Source organism: Cricetulus griseus (genome assembly GCF_003668045.3).
Source record: "Cricetulus griseus strain 17A/GY chromosome 1 unlocalized genomic scaffold, alternate assembly CriGri-PICRH-1.0 chr1_0, whole genome shotgun sequence".
Classification (NCBI taxonomy): domain Eukaryota; kingdom Metazoa; phylum Chordata; class Mammalia; order Rodentia; family Cricetidae; genus Cricetulus; species Cricetulus griseus.
Window position 1 is genome coordinate 222,015,957 of NW_023276806.1, and position 22,253 is coordinate 222,038,209.

The 22,253-nt window shown below is 43.5% G+C and overlaps 1 protein-coding gene across 1 annotated transcript; it reads right to left on the reverse strand.

The window, feature by feature from the left end:
- Positions 1-7,288: 7,288 nt before the first annotated feature.
- Gatad1 (GATA zinc finger domain containing 1) lies at positions 7,289-17,571 on the reverse strand. Its single transcript, XM_027389825.2, is given in 6 exon segments — positions 7,289-7,612; positions 8,362-8,545; positions 13,901-13,960; positions 16,054-16,179; positions 16,959-17,073; positions 17,075-17,571. Coding segments are annotated over 6 exon segments (804 nt in total). The 5' UTR covers positions 17,203-17,571; the 3' UTR covers positions 7,289-7,421.
- Positions 17,572-22,253: the final 4,682 nt, after the last annotated feature.

Sequence of the window (22,253 nt, forward strand, 5' to 3'; positions counted from 1 at the left end):
ATGGGTTTATGACATAAACTGATAATCCTGTCCCTTGGGAGGCTGAGGCAAGAGAACCTCTTATAGAGTTTCTATAGAGGGAGCTAAATAAAAGAAAAAGAAAACCTGCACGTTTGGGGGATTTATCCCCTGTTGTCAGAGGATAACATATTCCTCATATTCCTCATATTCCTCAACCCAGGAATATGTTCACATATTGGTTAGTTGGGCCACAGTGGTGTTCCAGGTTTCTAGGAATCCATGTCAGTGCAAACCCCATGTCTTCAATCACCTGACGAATGTCTGTGATTCCCAATGCACCTGGGATATGCTCTGGTGAGTGGCCTTGGTTCCATCCTGTGTGGAAGGCACTGAGGCAAGAAGACTCGTATAAAGTGCTGCCGATGCTACTGAGGAACCCTTCCCTGGTGTGCCTGACTTGTTACAGCTCTCTGGGGTTTATGTGAGTGTTTAGGGATTCAAACTCCAGCCCGCATGCTCCAGCAGCAGGCACTTTAACAACTACGGCTTCTCCTAATGCCTAATGCCAGGACCTAAACCATTGGTTTTAGAAATGTGCTTAAAACACAATCCAAAGCAATACATTCTTATATCTCAACCTGCTGTACGTGATAGTCTCGAAAAGTCTGTTCTTTATTCTTCTGCATACAGATGATGCTGGTTTGGATCCACTTATGCACTGAGGATAGCAACCTGAACAACTGTAGCTGGGTGAAGTGCTGGATTGCACGCCTATCATCCCAGCACTTGGGAGGCAGAGGCAGGAAGATCACTTGTGAATTTAAGGCCAGCCAGGAACACATAAGGAGATCCAACCTCAAAACACCATAAAATAAAACACTAGTCTAAAAGGGAATAATATAGAATTACTCTTTCCACACACACACACAAACACACAGACAAACGAACATATATGCAATCATTGAACACAAAACTGCTTCAGACATGCTGCTTTCTCAGCAAGCTTCAAATTATCTAGCAGGATGCCCTTATATTATAAATGCATTATAAAAATTCTGTAGTTAGCAGGACTTTTTGTCTTTGACGCCATTATATTTATCCAGTAGCATTAAGAAGTACTCATATTGTCTAGCAACTACAAGTACCTTGAGTTTTATTCCTGAGCCCCCCTCCGCTGTGTTCTTTGAGGCAGGGTTTCTCACTGGAACGGGCTGGCTGGCCAGAATCTCAGACATCCACCTTTCCCTGCCTTCCCAGGTCTGGGAAAAGTGCACACCACCACACCTTCCTTTTATGTGGGTGTTAGAGACTGAACTTTAACAATGGGCTTAACTTCCCAGTCCCCAGTCCTCCTTCCATGTACAAGTGGATGTTACCAAGAGCACTGGCAGACCGTATATACAAGGACAATCGAGGCTAACTGTAGCCCATTAACAATTAGAGCGATGTCACTGATTCAAAATAAGTCTTAACTGTAAAAGAAATGGAAACTGGCCAACTACAGTACTTTTAAGAGATGGGAGAAGCAGAGACTCTAAAAATAAATGGACATTTACTTCCTTTTTTAAGATTTATTTTTATTTTATGAGTGTTTGCCTACATGCATGTCTGTGTACTGTGTGTGTGCCTGCTGCCCAGGGGCCAGAAGAGGGTGTCAGATACTCAGGAGCTGGAGTTACACAAGGTTGTGAGCCACCGTGTGAATCTTGGGAACTGAACCTGGGCCCTCCACACTTTACTGTGAAGTCATCTCTGCAGCCCAGCACATCCATTCTTTTAGGAGAAAAGAAACTAGAACCTTAAAATGCTGGACAGTGTCATTATGCCACTAATTTCATAGGCACTATGACTTGGATTATTTTTCATTGTGTGTAAAATTAGTCTATGACTTGGTCTATGAGTCTCATAGACTTAGTCTCTGAGTCTAACAAGTCAATAACCAAAAATAAAGGAATATGACATTATAACAAATACCATTAAATACCATTAGCTATATATTGATATGGAAGTATTATCCAGAATTTTTGGCAGTAAGTTGAAATGAGGCAATTTAGTCTAGATAATTTGCTCTAGCCCATTTCACAAATGTTAAGATGTATGGTTCTAAACCATTGATTTTCAAAATATTTTAACCACAATTTGATGTAGGTTTTTTTTTTTTTTTTTTTTTTTTTTTTGGTTTTTCGAGACAGGGTTTCTCTGTGGCTTTGGAGGCTGTCCTGGAACTAGCTCTTGTAGACCAGGCTAGCCTCGAACTCACAGAGATCCACCTGCCTCTGCCTCCTGAGTGTTGGGATTAAAGGTGTATGCCACTAACGCCCGGCTGTAGTAGGTTTTTATGTACTTATATCCATAGAAAGCATAGCATTATGTGGATTAATAAACCAAATATGATGTATGTTTCTAGAACTTGTTTTACAAACATGCTAACAAGATAGTTTTTTTCTAATTTAACACAGCTTTCTTAAACTACGAGGGGTACCAGGAGTATAAATAATGCAAAATCATACACAATGACATAGAAGTTTGAGGCCAGCCTGGGCTACCTAAAACCTTACCTCAAAGCAATCAACCAAACAGGCACACGAACTAAAACCATTATTAAAACTTTGAAAAAAACAAAACAAACATGCCCAGGGAAGCTGCCATAAAGCCTCTCTCTCTCTCTCTCTCTCTCTCTCTCTCTCTCCTCTCTCTCTCTCTCTCTCTCTCTCTCTCCCTCTCACTCTTCTGGTCCATGATAGAACTTAATTCTGAAAGTGTGCAACGTATCCACGTTTGCACAGGAAACACCCACTCATTAACTAAACAACTTTCCCTCCATTATGCATGACTTTACCTGCTTATTGCCAAAATGGAATTGCGACCATCTTAGACACTCTTTTTTGAAGAGACACCATGACCAAGGCAATGCTTATAAAAGAAAGCAAAATTTAATTTAATTCAGGGCTTGCTTAGTCTATTATCATCATGGCAGGGAGCATGGTACTGAAGCAGTATCTGAGAGCTACATCCCAGCCTGTAAGCAAAGAAAGACACTGGGCCCAGAGTGGGCTTTTGAAACCTCACTGTCACACTTCCTCCAACAAGTCCACACCTACTCCAACAAAGCCACACCTAATCCTTCACAAATAATGTCACTCACTGATGACTAAGCATTCAAATCTATGTGCTTATGGAGGCCTTCTTATTCAAGCCACCAGTAACTTAAGCCCTTTCTCTTAAAACTTTATTATCATTGTGCACACATGACGTCTGTGTGGAAGTGTGTGGGGATACTTTGTTTATGATCTGACAAATAAAGCCTATCTGAAGATCAGAATGCAAAGCTAGCCACACTAGTTAGCCATAGAGGCCAGGCAGTAGTGGTATACGTCTTTAATCCCAGCACTTGAGAGGCAGAGGCAGACAGATCTCTGTTAGTTCAAGGCCACCCTGGGCTACACAAAATTGATCTAAAAGAGAAACAGCTCACTTACACAAAGGTGATCCCAGCACTTGGAATGACATGCCTTTAATTCCAGAACTAAGGCGGTAGAGACGGGAGTGTTATGCCTGGCAGGAGAAAGGAATGTGAGGTGGGCAGAGACAAGAGTCAAGATGCAGTCTAGCAAGGCAGTCTGAGGCTCAGTGCCGTCTGAGGAGCAGTGCCGTCTGAGGAGCAGTGCCGTCTAAGCAGTCTGAGGACAGGATCACCCCTTCGCTCTGAGCATTGGGAGAGGTGAGAACCCTCTTGTGACCGGCCACTTTGCTTCTTCAGCATTGACCTCAGTATTCAACTCTGCGTTTTTATTGCTAAGAACAATTTGAATTCACGCTACAGAAGCAGAGGGAATGCATGCCACACGGCAGATGTGGAGGTCAGAGGTCAATTCTGTGACCTGGTTCTTTCCACCTTTTCTTCCCATGGGTGGAACTCATGCAACAGCAGATCCATCTCACTCCCAACCCTTTTTTCCTCAATGAGATGGTGTCTTGCTTTGGAGCCAAGATGAGCCTTGATCTTGAGCCTCCTGCCTTGGCCTCCTAAGTAGTATTACAGGTAAATGCATCACACTCAGCTTGATTCAGATTTGTGTATTCATGGGTACGCTATGTGTGTGTGTGTGTGTGTGTGTGTGTGTGTGTGTGTGTGTGTGCATGAATGTGTATTATATGTATAGAGATCAAAGGAAAACCTCTAGTGTCATTCCTTAGGACCTGTCCATCTTATTTTTAGGTCAGGCTTGCTTGCTGGCCTGAAGCTTGCACAGTAAGCTAGGCTGGAAGCCAGTGAACCCCAGGGCTCTACCTGCCCCCAACACTGTTCGTACAAGCATGTGCCACCATGCCCAGCTTTGGTACATGGGTTATGGGGATCAAACTCTGGTCCTTGTTTGCTTTGCCAGGAGTTTACCAACTGAGCTACCATCTCCACCCCAATTCAGACTGCTTGATGGAAAATTTATGTAAATTCTGGAAAACGTCACAAAATTCACACCCAAGAACTAGGATGGGCTGGGATAGTTTTCTCAAACATTCATATTAGTATAACAAATTCTTTAAAAAAAAGAAATATTTAAGGCTCATCTTTTTAAATAAGTTAACCTACTAGTAACCAGAAATGTAACAATGTGAACTTTTGCTTCATTTGACTCTTTGGTGTAGAACACAAAGTTAAGCCTGTTGCCATGGTCTAGCAACAACTAAGAGATCTACACTTATTTTGACAGGGCAGAATTTAAACTTTACACTAAACAACTCCCATTACTGAGAACACAAATCCTTTGCATACAGAGAAACATTCTTCTAGTATAGGCATATCTTTGGGACCACAGACATCCAAAGTGAAATGTAATCACAGAAGGGTAGATTGATTTCTAGAGGCCACAGGGGTCTGGAAGGTTTCATGAAGAGACAGAATTTAAGGACTTTAGGGTGGGGGTGTAGCTCAATAGCAGAGTACCAGTCAAGACTGCATAAAGCCCCAAGTTTGACCTTCTGAACCAAAAAAATTAAAAGACCTTGTGAAAGCCTTTGGTAGAGTGGAACTAAGCAGTATGAACAGAGGCACAGCACCAGGAAAACAAGAAGGGCAGACATCAGACAGTTCAATGGTAACTGGGAGAAAGGGGAAGCAAGCTGGGAATACTGGCAAGGCCTACCAGGGCAAGCTTTAGACAACAGATCAATATTAAACAATGGCAGCCACTCGAGTTGGATAATAGGAAAATGAAAATTTCATCTATTATAAAAGATACAAGTATCTACCAATTTACAAAGAAATGGTCAGAATAAAACATGGCCTTGGATTTTATTTTCTTAAGTCTCTCCACAGTACTGGCTAGGTCTGGAACTTGCTATGTAGACCAGGCTGGTCTTGAACTGAGATCCTCTTGCTTCTGCCACTTGAGTGCTGAGATTAAATATATATATATATATATATATATATATATCTGCTCAGTCTAATAATTTGGATTTTTTGTTTGTAGACAGGGTCTCTATGTAGACCTGGCTGTCCTGGAACTCGCTCTGTAGACCAGGCTGACCTTGAACTTACAGAGATCTGCCTGTTTCTGCCTACTGAGTGTTGGGATTAAAGGTGAGTGTCACCACTGCTCAGCCTAATAATTTGGATTTTTAAATGCTTTCATTTATGTAAACGCTAAATGTTCATTTTATCAATAAGTCAACCTTTGATTTTCCTTACTTGGGTTACTATGGATGATTAATCTTATCTACTTTAAAACTGGATTAATATTGGTAGGTGATTTATGTAAAGATACCACATAAAGATACCACAAGAATAATATTCCTATTTAATACCATCCTGAGGGGAGGCGATTTACATAGTTAAAAAGAAATTAATGAACAAATACAAAAGAAACCCATTGTAAAAATATATTTTAATCTCACACTAGAACATTAGCATTTAGAAAATCATTTCTAACAATATTTACAATGAATGTTATTATAGTTTTTTTTTTTTTTCTTTTTCAAGGAAGAAGATGCTTCTTTCCAACTTTGGGATGACAAAGATAAAAGAGTTCTGGTGAAAATCATTAAGATCATGTCAAATTCTCATAGATTACTGTGGTTAAAACTTGTATCTGCATAGATCAGGACAGAGGCAGCAAGTGGGTGCCTGCCCACCCCTCCTCTGTATATGACCAAGCTGCATCTGAAACATACAGCAGACTTTCCTGGGCATAGCACACCACGAGTCCTCAGCAAATGGTTTAACTCTTGAGTCTTTGACTATCAAAACTAATGACCTATTGGTCACTTCCGAGACAGTCAGTCACTATGCTAATAATAGTCAGGAAATTGTTACGGGACCTGCTGCCTTCCCTGAGTGGGAAGAGGGGATGTCTATACTGTAGATCAAAGGCACGACTGAAGAACTATCTCAGAGGCTAACAGTAAAAAGCAGTTTGACTGAGAGCAGCTCATTGCCTACAGCATGAGATCAAAGTTTTAAAGAGCTAGGGCTAATAAAATCACCTACCAATTGCTTTCTGTAGGACTAAAGCAGCTGAGGTCTGTTTCTAGAGAAGGGAAAATGATCGTGTAGCTTTGTGAAACACACTGGTCACATTTTGATTTAGTCCTTGATCAGAAATCTAAGAAAGTCAGATGCAATGGTGCACACCTTTAATCCCAGCACTTGAGAGGCAGAGGCAAGCGGATCTCTGTGGGTTTGAGGCCATCCTGGTCTACAGAGTGAGTTACAGGACAGCCAGGAGTACACAGAAAAAAACCCTGTCTTGAGAAAAATCTAAAACTCAAATGTCTTGTACCTATCTAAAAATACAATTCATGCTGGGCATTGGTGGCACACGCCTTTAATCCCAGCACTCGGAGGAAGAGGCAGGCAGATCTCTGTGAGTTCAAGGCCAGCCTGGTCTACAGAGCGAGTACCAGGAGAAACCCTGTCTCGGAAAAGAAAAAAAAATTCATTTTATGTCTTTGTAGAAATAAATTTGAAGAAAAATAGACACTCCATGTTTCTATTTCCCTGGAATTGACCACTTTTGCCTGGGAAAATATGCATGGAATTCAGTATTAAACTTCAAATTCATCCTTTTCCCACCCTGTGATTTCTTTAAGCAACAGGTACTGAAGAAGCTAATAATTAGGGGTAGTAGGATAAAAACTCTCAAGTCACGTTCCCATGTAGGAGCTTCATGAAAGAAGTATCCAGCATTAACTAGCCCTGGTGTAACCCACCTGTAATCCCAGCACTCAAGGAGGATGAGACTGAGGGATCTCCAGGTCAGGCCAGCCTGGGCTATACAGTGAGACCTTGTCTCAAAAACCTAAAGAAAAAGAACTTCAAGCAAGAAACTCGTGGTATATCTTATTATATTAAAATGTAAGAAATTGGAAATCTGGTTTTATTTTGGGGTGTGTGAGTATGTTCTGGGGATTAGAACCAAAGCTTCATACATGCTAAACATGCCCCAGGTTTGGTTTTGTAACTATACATGGTTGGTAACTGTTTCCTTAATAGTTATTGCAGGAGTAGGTCCAACATGAGTCCATATGTAGCCCTTCTCTGGTCTGGTGGGAACTGTAGGAAATGGTGATGACCTTGACTTGAAATACTCAGAAGGTGCATGGCAGACAAATTCCAGGTATTCCATCTTCCTTGGAAGATCTTCCTCCGGCCCTAATAGGAAGCAGCAAATGGAAAAGTTAAACACAGTTTTGAACGTGGATATCATTTTATGAAATGTTAGCACTCAGGATGGGCTACCTGACACTAGCCCTTAAAAAGTATGACTCTGACGTCACACTGCACTATGTACTCTACTTCAACTGATTAAGGAACACAGCATCCTAGAATACGGACTATTTAGAGTTTATGAAGCCTGTACTCCTTTTCTGAAGAGAAACAGAGCAAGAGTGGATTGGTGGGGGCAGGGGACAGGCAGGGATAGGAGAGAGGGGAAACTGTGTGGTCAGGATGAAAATTAAATACATTAATAAATTAATTAAAACAAAAACAAACGAGAGAGGGTGACAGGCAGCAAACAACTAAGGAGTCATGAACCTGGCAAGGTCAAAGGACAGAACTGCACCTCAATGACTGAGGTAGTAGAATCCTATTGACAATGAAAACAAACAAGTGTGGCAAGATGTTTTATAAAACCATGATTACGTTTAGAAATAAAATATTCTCAGAGACAGAAAAAGGCTGGTGTCCTTATAAGAGGGACTGGGGAGTTCTCTTTCAGTGTGCACACACAGAGCAAAGACCATGGGTTGGGTGGGTGGGGGGAAACAGCAAAAAGCAGCCACCTGCAAGCCAGGAAGCAAGGCCTTACCACACAGTCCTCTGACTTCCACCCTTCAGAGCAGCCTTTATAAAGCACTGAAGAATGAGATTTAAGAAGCTGTGCCATTACGCAGCCTTACCTATTATATAGGACGCAGGGTCAAACTGGTCTCTGGGGCTGGCGAGGGTGGGAATGAGCCAGGTCAGGGCGGCACTCTTCTCACAGTACTGGTCCTGAATGAACCCTCTGATCTGAGCATAGTACGGCTTTCCATCTTGCTCATCAACCACAGAAACAACATCACCAATTTGGTAATACACTCCCTGGGGAAACGGAAGATCATCTTGTATTTAAAACAGGAGCAGCTCACAGTCACAAACAAAACATTAACCAGCAAGCAATTTTCAAACAGGAAAAAAAAAGGTCTGAGTACCACCAATGTTTTACATTATGTTGACATGTGTTTCACTTCTGAATGAAAATAGTTATTCATACACATACATGACAATTTGCAATTGGGGAAATATTTCTTTATATAAATTCTTTGATTTTTGTGTCATGAAAATGCTATCTCTACTTTTTAAGAGAAAGACCACTTTTTTATTTGAATTAGAAACAAGATTGTTTTACATGACAATCCCAGTTCCTTTCTCCCTCCCATCCTCCCCTACCACCCCTCCCCCAACTAAAACCCTACCTATCACATATCCTTTCTGTTCCCCCTGGATGGTGAGGTCTTCCATAGGGTGTCATCAGAGTCTATCGTTTCCTTTGGGATAGGGCCTAGGCCCACCCCGGTGTGTCTTGGCTCAGGGAGTATTCCTCTATGTGGATTGGGCTCCCAAAGTCCACACCTATGCTAGGGATAAGTACTGATCTACTACAGGAGGTCCTGCAGATTTCCAAGGTTTCCTCAATGAAATCCATGCTCCTGGGGTCTGGATCAGTCCCATGCTGGTATCCCAGCTATCAGTCTGGGGAGCAAGAGTTCCCCGATGTTCAGTTCAGCTGTTTCTGTGGGTTTCACCAGCCTGGTCTTTCTCTGCATCTGGATTCCAGTTCAGTTCAGTGGTATGTTGTGGGTGTCGGCTTCTACTTCTACCAGCTGCTGGATGAGGGCTATCAGGTGGCACATAAGTCAGTCATCAATCTCATTATCAGGGGAGGACATTTAAGGTAGCCTCTCCTCTGTTGCTTAAGATTGTTAGCTGGTGTCATCTTTGTAGCTCTCCAGACATTTCCCTAGTGCCTGATTCTCTGTAAACCTAAAATGTCTCCCTCTATTATGGTGTCTCCATTCTTGTTATCTTCTATTCTTCCCCTGACTCAACCTTTTTGCTCCCTCATGTCCTCTGCATCCCTCCTCTTCTCCCCTTCTCATTTTCTTAGCTCCCTCCCCCCTCTTCCTGTGCTCTCAATTTGCTCACGGGATCTTGTCCCTGTCCCATTCTCCAGGGGACAATGTATGTCTCTTTTAGGGTCCTTCTTGTTTACTAGCTTCTCTGGTAGTGTGGATTGTAGGCTGGTAATCCTTTACTCTATGGAGAAAGACAACTTTTAAGAATGGTTTTGAGCCGGGCGGTGGTGGTGCACGGCTTTAAACCCAGCACTCGGTAGGCAGAGGCAGAAGGATATCTGTGAGTTTGAGACCAGCCTGGTCTACAAGAGCTAGTTCCAGGACAGCCTCCAAAGCCACAGAGAAACCCTGTCTCGAAAAACCAAAAAAAAAGAATGGTTTTGAATTCACCACAACCATTCAGGCCAGGTAGAGCCAGGGAATTTTCCCTAGTGTCCTTTCTTGGCACATATCCAGCATCCTGCTTTATCCGTATCCTCATTATCAGGGGAAACACTGATGGCAACTGATGTGCCTACACCACATCATGATCAAACATCACAAATTAACCTTAATATTGGTGCTCTATAACCTGCGGGTTTGGGACATGTGTAACAATGGACCTACTATGATCATATCATTGGATACTTTCTTCACTGGCCTAACAATCCTCTATACTATCCCCAGTTTTTTTTTTTTTTTAACCCAGTAATTAGTAGAAAAGTTATATGACTCATCTCTGAAGTCCACACAAGGCAGAAACTGCAAACTGTGTGCCTACACTCACTAGCTTAGTGGTTTTCCTGTACCACCCTAAAGATCAGCATTTGCTTGATGAGACTAGACTCTACACATTGCCTTCTCCAGTTGTCTATTCAAAGAAAATAAATATGGTAAATTCAATCCAAAAGAAACCATGAGAACCTCTTTGATTACAACCAGCATTCAGGATATGTTCACCCTCAAGTTGCCACACATTCCCAGACTCCTTGACAACCGTCTCCTCCATGCCCTTTCTGTTTATATCTTCCCAGCATTACGACTATGATATATTCATTTCCTGTTCTACTTTGTATCTAACCAACTAATCTGTACAATTCCAGTACTGAATTCTCACCCAGGACTCTACTATCCATCCCAGGTCCTCTTTCCTGGATCCTGAGCTGGAAAAATTTCACCTGTGAATATCCATGATGGTTGAACTTCAGAACTTTCCTTAAGTGTGTATAGTCCTCAAAAGGTCATACGTTCCTCAACTGAGGAACGATGTGTGTTTTCTTTCAAACAAGGCTTTTGTAGCAGCCAAAGCTGCTAAGATATGTGAAGTTTAACCACAGAAAGATTCTGAATACTTTCAGTAATTCAATTGCAACACGGGACATCTGATAGACCATGGGTTTCTCCTAGTAGATGCTTGTTCATGTCTGAGGTGATGCACACCTGGGTCCCAAAGAATGTGTACTGTCATTGCAGGCTACTTATTGGATCACAGCTATTATCAGCTGGTCCTTCCCTGTCCCTATGACTCCAAGGTTCTAATCAGATAAAGTTTGGTTTGTTATCTGCTATGTTCACACATAATTTCTCCCAAATTATAAAAGGTTGCATTTGTTTATCACAGGCACTCAGATATATGCTGAATAACACTGCAATGCAAACATAAGGTCTTAAGTCTCCCTTATTTGAGGGTGAGGGTGTGTGTGTGTGTGTGTGTGTGTGTGTGTGTGTGTGTGTGTGTGTGTGTGTAGTGGGAGGAATACATCTAATACCCTAGGAGATATCTGAACCTTGGATACTGTTACTCTAGGCACTCCAAATTTTCCTCCTATATATACCTGTACTTACAATACAGTTTAATTTGTAGTTTGGGTAAGAGATTAACAGCAATAACTAGTGATGAAGAGAACTAATAACTAGCGATAAAACAGAACTGAAACTGCAGATAAGGGAGACTACCATACAATACCTAACAAAGACATTCTATCTAAGCCTCTCCATTTTCAGGCAGAGAGAAAGGAGGTGAACGTGTCGAGGAACACTGGACTGGGAATGACACCCTGAGTTCATGCAACCCTGACAGTGCAGTACTCCAGAAAGGTCCCTTGCCCATTCTGCTTTCTGTCTGGTCTGTCAATCCTAGTGACTCCCATTCACTTCTCTCTCTCATGCTTTTATTAGTCTCACATTATGTGTATGTGCACGTGAATACGGGAGCCACAGAAGACAAGGGAACCTTTATCCCTGGAGTTGGAGTATAGTTAGTTGTGGCTGGCTGGATGCAGGTGCTGGAACTGAACTCGGGTCCTCTGAGACAGCGATAAGTGCTCTTAACTACTGTTCTACCTCTCCAGTCCTTCCCTCACACATGTTTGATATGGGGCTCCAGTTCGGCTTAGACACCCACTCTGTTCTCTTGAACGTGCCACCATGAGGCCGGCTCTGCTCTCAGAGTGTACACAATGCTGGCTATCTGAAACAATACTTGAACACTTTGCTGTATTTCAGCCTTACTATTTAATAAATATAGTGGTAGATAGCAATAAGAAAAGACTTGTCCTTGCAACAAAGAGTCCCATGCGTTTTCACATTAAAACACACAGAGAAATCACTAGTACACTAAATTTCTATCTTCTAGACTTCGTGTGAACTGCTGGAGAAGTTCCACACAAATTTGAAGATGTGGTGATGACCATTTGTACCATTCACTGACCTTGCTAAATGTTTAATATGCATAATCTCAGGAAGAATTACTATTTACAATCTTTACTTTTCAGATAACCACCTGCCCAAGGCAATGGAGCCAAGATCTGATTCCTGGGCTTAAGTTCTAGTGTCACACTGCCTTGCCCCATGACTTACCAGCTACACCATAAGCTAATTAATCTCTCTGTGAGTCAATGTCGTTATCTATAAAATGAGGGAAACAGTACTCACCCCAGAGGACACTGAATCAAACAAAACTCTTGAAACACTCAGCTCACTGGCTGGTCTTTAAGATGCATGCTCATGTGTGCAAGCGTTTGAGGACACGTGTGCTCACACTCAACACACACTCGACTTCATCTAATGATTCACAATCATCAATGTACTAAATTCTAGAAATTTAGGAGAAATTCTGACCTATGACGCACTTCTTCTTTTTTTTTTTTGACTAAAATACCTGTGAACTAACAAAAACATATACACTCAAAGTTCAAACCATTTGAATATCATAAGGGATTTGGTCCACTGGGTCAGGTAGAAAGCACTGACTCACCACTGCCTCCTGCAGGACAGTTCAGATCCCAAACACCAAAGAAAATTAATGATTGCTATCTATGCCAGGCCTGACAGCCTTTAGGACATTTTCTATATTCTATGTCCTTTTATGTCTTCCACTTTACAAGTGATAAGATATCACACCCGTCACTGAAGTCATGAATATCTGTTTTGGCACAAGGGAAGACCTTATTTTATCAACAAAATCTTGGACAGTGAACTAAGAATACCCTTGTTCAAAGTTTTGGTTTTTGTGCATGGAAGTTTGTATACCATGTGTGTGTGTACCTGGTGCCCAAGGAGGCCAGAAGGTGGCGGATCCCCTGGAAATGGAATTACTGACGGTTGTGAGCTACCATGTGGGTGTTGGGAATTAAACCTGGGTCCTCTGGAAGAGCAGCCAGCGCTCTTAACTGCTGAGCCATCTCTCCAACCCAACTTTTAAACATTTTTCTTCTTTTTATTTCAATAGATTCATCCAATACATCTCAGCCACATTTTCCCCTCCCTCCCTCCACTCCACCAGGTCCCCCTGCACCTCACCTCTCCCCAGATCCACCCCCTCCATTGGCCTTCAGAAAAGAGCAGACCTCCAAGAGACAACAGCCAAACACCACGTTAACAGCCACACACATATACACAGAGGACCTGGTACCTCTCTCTACCTTATTGCTCTTGCTTCTGCCTTAAGGCAGTTCACAATCACTAACTTGCTCTTCCCACAGCATGGTCAATGCCGTCCATTCATTCACTCCTACCTTTGTCCTTCTGACCCACTGATGCCTTGGCTCTGAACAGGACGACTCACTCTTACAGAGCTCCACACTCCACACTAGCACTGTGAGAACAACTCCTTAGCACCTCCATATCATCTTCTCTTCCCAAAGGCAACCTCCCCTTCTACCTGAGCTCTGTGCATGAGATGTGTTACAACAGCCACCTGGAGGGACAGCTTAGAAGGGCACTGAAAAGGTAACCACATCTTCTTCACAAAGTAGCAGAGATGTTCCGACTAAGCCAGTATTTTAGAAGCACACTGTACCAGAGGCCCAATTGCTCTTTCAGTAACTCCACAGCAGCTCACCTTGTAGAAGATGGATTCTGCAGTAATTATAGTAGAAACAGATTCAGGAGCTTTGATAGGCTGTAAGAAAACAAAAATAAAAATATCTGTGTATCCATATAGTATGCAAGGGCATTTCCCAACCACATGAGAACTGGATTATTTGAGAAGAACAAAACATTGTTATTTGGTGACAAAAACTGCAAGAAAAATTTCTGACAGGTGAGATGATACATACATGTAATCGCAACACTTGGAAACCTAAGGCAGGAGGATAGCAAGCTCTAAATCAGTCTGGGTTATGTAGCAAAGAGTAAACACACGCACCCGAGCGCGCTCGCGCGCGCACGCGCACACACACACACACACACACACACACAGGCACCACACACATACACTCAATGAAAGAGTTCTTGAATGCTGATATGAAGCAGCTATTTCCAACTATATTTGCTATCAATAATTTAAAAGGTGCTTAAAAAACGAGATAAAGTTTCTGATCATGTCTCAGAGCTCTAGTAGACATTAACATGGAATTACATAAATACACTGGCTCTAAACGTCTGAGCACGACACAATGGAAATTATAAAAAAATTAGAGATGAACATAAAATGAAAAATTCCTTTTTAAAATTGCAATACAAACTTCATCACAACATAAAAAAAAAGACCCCTCCCATGATTTTGTGCCATTCTTGAAGAACGAAGATGCAGAGAAATTAATAATGAAATAACTCAAGAACACCGGTTGAGAAAATATACCTGTTATACAATGTTAACGTTTTCACTACTCAGAAAAAAACCTTAGTTTAAGAAAACTAAATTATAAAAATCTTCAACTATAAAAACCATACTCTTGATTAAGAGAAGAGTCACTGGTTGGTAGATGCCATGCAAGCCTGACAACCTGAGGTGGATACTAGAACCCTAGGGGGAAGGAGAGCACCAGCTCCTGGAATCTGCCCTCGGGTCTGCACATATGCACTATGGCATTCACACCTGCACTCAAATGCAAACAATAAAGAATAAATTAGAAAAGAAGAGAAAATCAGGCCTGGAGAGAAAGCTCAGTGGTTAAGAGTACTTGTTGCTCTTGGAGAGGACCTAGGTTCAGTCCCCAGCACTCCCATGACAACTCACAGCACAACTGTCTGTAACTCCAGTACCAAGGGATCAGATGTCCTCTGCCAGCCTCTGAGGGTACTTGGTATATACATACAGACTCATACACACAGAATAAAAGCAAATATTTAAACAAGAGTCTACAATCTGGGCCCCTCTGTTCTGGTAAGCGAAGCATTTTTGTTCCAAAGTAATACCAAATGTTCAATACCGATGTCTCATATGTACAAAAATAAAACATCACAACAAACGTCTCCAGCATGAGACTTTAAGCAATCTTTATAAATCAGGTTTAGAAAAAAAATGTGGATTCATATTCACAAGTTCATCATGAGCCAATAGATACATTTTTTTTTTCTGGGGCTATCATAACAAATATGGTATTGATGAATTCTGTTATTTGCTTAGATTGTTACAAGATAGAAAAAAGTTTACTTATTTAACTATGCATCAAGAGCCATAACTTCATAAAATTGTCAATGAACTAATTTAACCACTTTTAAAAAAGAACCACAATCGTTCTTTGCATAAAGAGATAAAATTGAGATAATTGAGATAAATTATACAATATTTCTTAGGCTCGTTTTATATTTTCCAGATGAAAAAGTAAAAGCGCTGGGCTTTTGGTTGGTGGCGCACGCCTTTAATCCCAGCACTCAGGAGGCAGAGGCAGGGGGATCTCTGTGAGTTAGAGGCCAGCCTGGTCTCCAGAGTGAGTGCCAGGACAGGCTCCAAAGCTACAGAGAAACCAAAAAAACCAAAAAAAAAAAAAAAGAAAAAGAAAAAGTAAAAGCAAGGAGGGAGAGAGAGATGGAGAGATGGAGAGGGGGAGAGGGGGAGAGGGAAAGGGAGAGGGGGAGAGAGAGAGAGAGAGAGAGAGAGAACTCATCTTTTGGTGAACCTTGCCTTCCCGCCAGACTATTGCAGAAGGGCTCCCAAGAGGCACACCTTCAGGAGGTCCGCGTTCAATGATGAACAGAGAAAGCCGAGACATGGCACAATCACACACATACAGTGTCCTACAGTAAACGCACCGTCCAGGATCATCTTACGTTTTTCAACTTAAAAATATGCCTTCTCCCTTTGCCTTTGGTGGAAACTTTCTTTTCGGCAGCTGGAGCAGATTTGTATTTGGTATTTCGGAGCCGAGCAGACCTTCTGTGAATTTCTTGCTTACTCTGTTATATAATTTTGAGAAAAAAAAAAAAAAAACTGTAGAAGAGAAGCCAACAGAATAACCTCACAAACACCACAGGATGTGCTTTGTTAAAATACTTAAAAAAACAAACTACAAATATTTTAGCAAATGCTTTCTACATCTCTTGCTTGTGCATATCTTCCCGGCGTTGTGGAAATAAAACAAAAAACAGGGAGAATTATTTCCTTACTGGGGAATGGGGGTTTTCTTTTTATAGTCTGTGTGAGGGAGGTGGGGAGGGCATGGTTTATGTTGAATGTTTAAAATTTTCTTCTGCGTGATACACGTCATGTTGTGAAATCTTTAGAGAACTCCATACTGTATGAGTTAAGAAAATAAAATATTTGAAACTTGAAAAAAAAAAAAAGAAAAAAACAAACAACAACAACAACAAACCTAACTGAGGGGCTAAGTAAGGCAGAGCAGTCAACCTCCGCAGGGCCTCCCAAGAGGTGTCCCTGCTTCCCAGAGAGGGAAGAGGACGGGAGTGGGCGGAGGCCGAGGCGGGAAACGCTTCGTGGGTGGCGGCGATCGCACGGGGGAGGACACCTCTCGTCTACACCTCGCCCCACCCACGGGTTGTCCACACGGTAGAATTCTCTACCGCTGTCGCTGTCGTGTGGGACAACCTCCTCGTTTATCAGGGACAGCATCCCCGGGGCCCACGGCACGGCCTCGGGCCCCGCCCCTCCCTCAGGGCCCCGCCCCCAGGGCCCCGCCCCGCAGCGGCCCCGCCCCGCCGGGCGCTCGCTCGCTCACCTGCTTGCCGCCCCCGCCCCCGTTGCTCTGCGGAGGGCCGGCCGAGGAGCCCGGGAAGCTGGCCGCGCCGAAGCCGCCGGCGACTCCGGTCCCGGTCCCGCCGCCGCCGCCCCCGAGCCGCCGCGCCGCCGCCGCCCCGGCCCGTGCAGTGGTGACAGAGGATCTCGCCCTGAGGGCCCTTCTTCCACATGGAGGACGACGTGGTCTTGCAGGCGCTGCAGGTGGGCTTCAGGCCCAGCGGCATGGTGGCCGGCTCGGGCGGCCCCCGCGGGCGCAGCGACACGGGAATGGCGGCCGTCTGCCCCGGCCGCCCGGGGGCCGGCCCGCCACCCCGGCGACTGCAAGAGCGGGCCAGGCAAGGCCTACGGTGCGGGGCCGCCCGCGCCGGGACCCAGCGGCCGCCACCGCCGCCGCCACCCCCGGGAAGCGGGAAGCGGGCGGCCCGGGACCCAGCCCTGCCGCTGGGCCGCCCGCGGGGGACGCAGGCCCGATACTCCGCCTGACCTCCCGGGAAAGCCAGCTCTGGTCAGACGACGGACCCCGGGGTGGACGGGGCGGACCGGGGCAGCGGCGGCACCAAAGCCTCACCTCCGCCCACCACCGGGGCTTCCGGCGGTGGGCGGGGCTTCCGGCGACGGGCGGGGCTCCCGGGGCGGGGCCGGGTGAGCCCGTGTAGCCGACCTAGGACTTCAGGCCATAGTTGTGAGTGGCACTGCCAGAGTTACCGTTGCTGCCTGTAGGGTGGGGAAAATACAAGATTTCCCGCAAAAGGTGAATTTCAAATGAACAGCAACTTACTTTTGGGTGAGAATAGCCCAGATAACACTTGGTATCTGAGATTCCTCATTTACCCGTGTATCCTGTGCTTCTATTCTAGAAATTAAGGCGTCTTGATCAGGAACCTTTTACACTCTTAATAAAAATTTTTTTTTTCGACTTGGAGTCTGAGGTGGTGACTGGATAAGTGCATTTCTTCTGAAGGAAGCTTATGGGCCTGAGTTTGATCGCCAGTGCCCACATAAGACAGGTGTGTTAGGGCTGGACAGTGACTGACACTAGAGCCTACTCAGTCTATGAAACTTTTTTTTTGGGGGGGGAGAACAATGATTTTTTTTAAGAATTTATTTATGTATACAACATTCTGCTATGTTATGTATACATAAATGTTATGTATACAACATTCTGCTTCCGTGTATATCTGCACACCAGAAGAGGGCACCAGATCTCATAATGGATGGTTGGGAGCCACCATCTGGTTGCTGGGAATTGAACTGAGGACCTCTGAGCCATCTCTCCAGCCCGAAACTTACTCTTAACATTATCACTTGACGTACTTTACTTTTGAATATAGTGCTCCTGAACCCCCAAAAGAAATTCTAAGAAATTCCTATACTAAGAGCATTCAGACAGCAAAGAGCTGAAATACCAGCTTGGATTCATGAGATTAACTTGTCAGTGACTTATTTTACTTGGGCCAGTGTGGTAGTGCTGTGCCAGGTCTATGTGAGGGGTTTATGAGTTAGTAGGCCAGTTGGGTTAGAAATTAGCAATGTACAGAAGTATTCCCATCGATTTTTGCTCATAAGTTAACACTATAATGAAAATTTTTTTCAATTTGGTATGACACAGTAGGGTTCAGAGCTGGGACATTTGTATCTTTTATGGATCAGCATAGGTTTTACTTATTTGCATAATGAACAAGCAATTCACACCTTCCTGACATTTAAAATAGTGTATAGTAGCATAAGTGTTTCCAAACAAGATTACTGGGGGTTGCACCGAATACTGTTTTGATTAGGAGTAATTACTAAAATATCTATATCTTTTCCTCTGTGAACTTTGGCTTGAGGAACTGGACACACATCTTTAAATCACCTCAAAACTAGTAATTCTCTGGGAGAGTCATTAGCAAAACCAGACATAATATTCACCTGGAAAACAGACTTTGATTCATTTGAAAGGATAAGCCTAAACATTGGCTAAGATTGCTGAAGTTCCCTGGGAAACAAACCCAAGAAATGAGGGAAATCATTGGTACTGATTACAGGTAAATAAAGGTTTTATTGAGTTGACAGACTGCATTTTTGATAGTGTTTTGTTGTTTTTTGTGTCATATATGTATACGTGTTATGTGCATGAACACATGCATATATGTGTGCATATATGAACATGTGTGTGGAGGCTAGAGGTTGACATTGGGGGGGGGTGGGTCTTTTTTTTTTTTTTGGTTTTTCAAGACCGGGTTTCTCTGTGCAGCTTTGGAGCCTGTCCTGGCACTCTCTCTGGAGACCAGGCTGGCCAAGATCCGCCTGCCTCTGCCTCCCGAGTGCTGGGATTAAAGGCATTAACGCCACCAACGCCTGGCTGGGGGGTGGGCCTTGCTCAATCTCTGTCCACCTTTTTTTGACAGTCTTTCCCTGAACTTGGGGCTTACCAATTAGCCTAGACTGGCTTAATCATCAAGGCCCAGGAACCCTCCTGTCCAAGTTGCTCCAGGTCCTAATCTCCTAGTCTAGCCTTTTACATGGATGTTGGGAATTTGGATTCAGGCCCTCAAGCATTCATGGCATGCACTTTACTGACTGAGCTATCTCATCAGCCCATTTTGGGGGGTGGGGACAGGGTGGGACAGGATCTCACTGTATCCAGGCTCTTCTGGCACATGCTATGCAGTCCAGACTGGCCTCAAGCCTGCAGTGTTCCCATCCACGGCCTCTGAAGTACTAAGATTACAGGTGTGAGCCACCTCACCTAACACCATGTATCATTTTGGCTTTGACTTTAAAAGCAATGCTGTTTCTTGTGTTTTCTCAGAAACTAGTGATGAGATTGCAGATACCACATGATTCGGAGACACGAGGTTTATGCTGAGCATTGAGAGATCACCCCAGTGTGGCATTTTAGAAAGTCCTTGGAGTAAATGGTACAGTGGTTCTAATAGTAGGTAAAAGAATTATGCTCTGTGGAGGAGTTAGAGGTTCTGTGACCTGCCCATCACAGGGTCTCAGGGGCTCAGCAGGAGGTTGGATTTTTAATTCTGAGGTTTATTTTCCACTACTCACACCTGACTACTGAGGCAGTAAATTATTTTTTCCTTTCTATTTATTCTTCTCTTACACAATACGTTCTGATCAGCCTCCCCTCCCTCTCCTCCTCCCAATTCCTGTCCCACCTCTCCTTTCCCCCAGATCTTGTTTCTTGTGTTTTCTCAGAAACTAGTGATGAGATTGTAGATCTCATCTATCTTCCATTCCCCTTCAGAAAATAAAAAGCAGCCCTCCCAGAGATATCAACTGAAAATTTACAAGAAGACTAGGCATAAACCCCCATATCAAGACTGGACTAGGTAACCCAGCAGGAGGAAAAGGGTCCCAAGAGCAGGCAAAAAAGAGTCAGAGATACCCTCACTCTCACTGTTAAGAGTCTCGCAGAAATCCCAAGCTAAATAACTACAGCAAAACCTATGCAGGATCCATGAGTGCAAGAAGGAAATCCAGTTCACATGACTTAGTTAGCTGGTGTTGGTTCAAATGTCCAGAGTCTGACCCTGGGAGGTTTGTGTGAGCCCTATTTAAGCACAGCACAATTTTAGGAAAACATTTCATGATGCTAATTAGCTCTATTCCATGTGTACAACAAAGGTTAAGATGTTTCTACACTGACACTCTTTACAAAGTACACACGGCCTTGTCAGTAAAGATGGGTTCTGTTGACTCTAAACAGTGCTCAGAATAAGAGTCTAAGGGATAATGACTGGGGCAAACACAATAAGCCTGCAGGAGTCAAGATCAGCCTGGCCCTGTAGATAACAGAAGTTACCGAGGCTGCTGTAAAGCACTGGTGTCATCTGCCATAAGGATGAGTCGTCCGGACTGAGAAGCAATGAAACGAAGAGTTTGGGATAAACAAGCATGATAGTCTGGGGGATCGGGCGAGGGCTGGCCCTCCAGATGGCAAAGATCCCCAGGCTGTTAGCTACATCCATTCTTATCTTCCTGAGCAGAAACAGGTGGGTATCTTCTCCATAGAGGAGATAATTGTATGTGTTAAACATTCCTGGTTTCTCTAGTGCTCATGTGTGAGCACCAGGACCTTGTGTCCTCCACAGGGTTGATGCCGTGTGCTTCCGTTCCAACATGGTGCAGATGCAGCTGCTCTGCACGTACCTTGGAGCAGTGGTTCTCAACCTGTGGGTTGCAAAAAATAATTTTATGCCTGGGGGTCACCACACATGAGGACCTGTATTAAAGGGTCGCTGCTCAGAGGATAGCAGAGCATTTGCTGTGGCACCGATAGGAATTGCTCATCAAAGAAGATGTCAGGGATCAAATCAAGAGGTGAGAGAGATAAGCAACGCCATAGTTCTCATTGCTGAACCCCATTCACCTGGATTTCACCCTCCTTCACAATTCTCTTCTATGTGTCCCGCCTTTTAAAAATGTTTTTTTCTTTGAATAAATTTTTAACTAAAATACAATTATATCACTTCTCCCTTACATTTTTCCCTCCAACTCCTCCCCTCACTCTGCCCCAGATTGACGGCTTCTTTTTCTCTGATTATTATTGTTACATATAAAATTACACATGTATATTATATATATATATATATATCAATGTATTATGCACACGTATATGCACAAACATATAAATTCAACCTGTTTCTGTTGTTTATGTCTATATAATTTCAGGGCTGGCCAGTTTGTATTTGATAAAGAATTGGGGGCTCATCCCTAGAAAGGCTAATTCTCTCTCTCTCTCTCTCTCTCTCTCTCTCTCTCTCTCTCTCTCTCTCTCTCGTAGTCATTAGTTGCCTATGAGATTGGCTCCCATGAGATTTTCCCCTTTCGGAATTAACATGGCTATTGAGATTGCTATTGCTTAAGTCTTGTTTATGCACCCATTTCTGGGAGACACCATCTCACACCAGACTTCCTGGTCCTCTGGCTCTCACACTCTTCCCCCCTCTTCCATGATGTTTCATGAACCTTTGGTGCAGGATTTTTGTGTTGTAGATGTTTCCAACGGGACTGAGCTCCCCACGATCGTTGGTCTCTGTAGTACATCTAGTTGTGGTTGTCTATGATGTCTCTTTTTCCTGTAAAGAGAAGCTTCTTTGATAAGGGGTGATTGCACTTACTTGTGGATATAAAGATGTTTAATAGTGTAGTTGGGAATTCCGTTGATCTAGTAAAGTGGCAGTCTTAGGGTCTCTTAAGATATATGACCTCGCTAGCTCTGGGTGGCTGACTAGATTTTTAATACCAAGCATTATTTCCCTTCTACTGAATGCCTTAT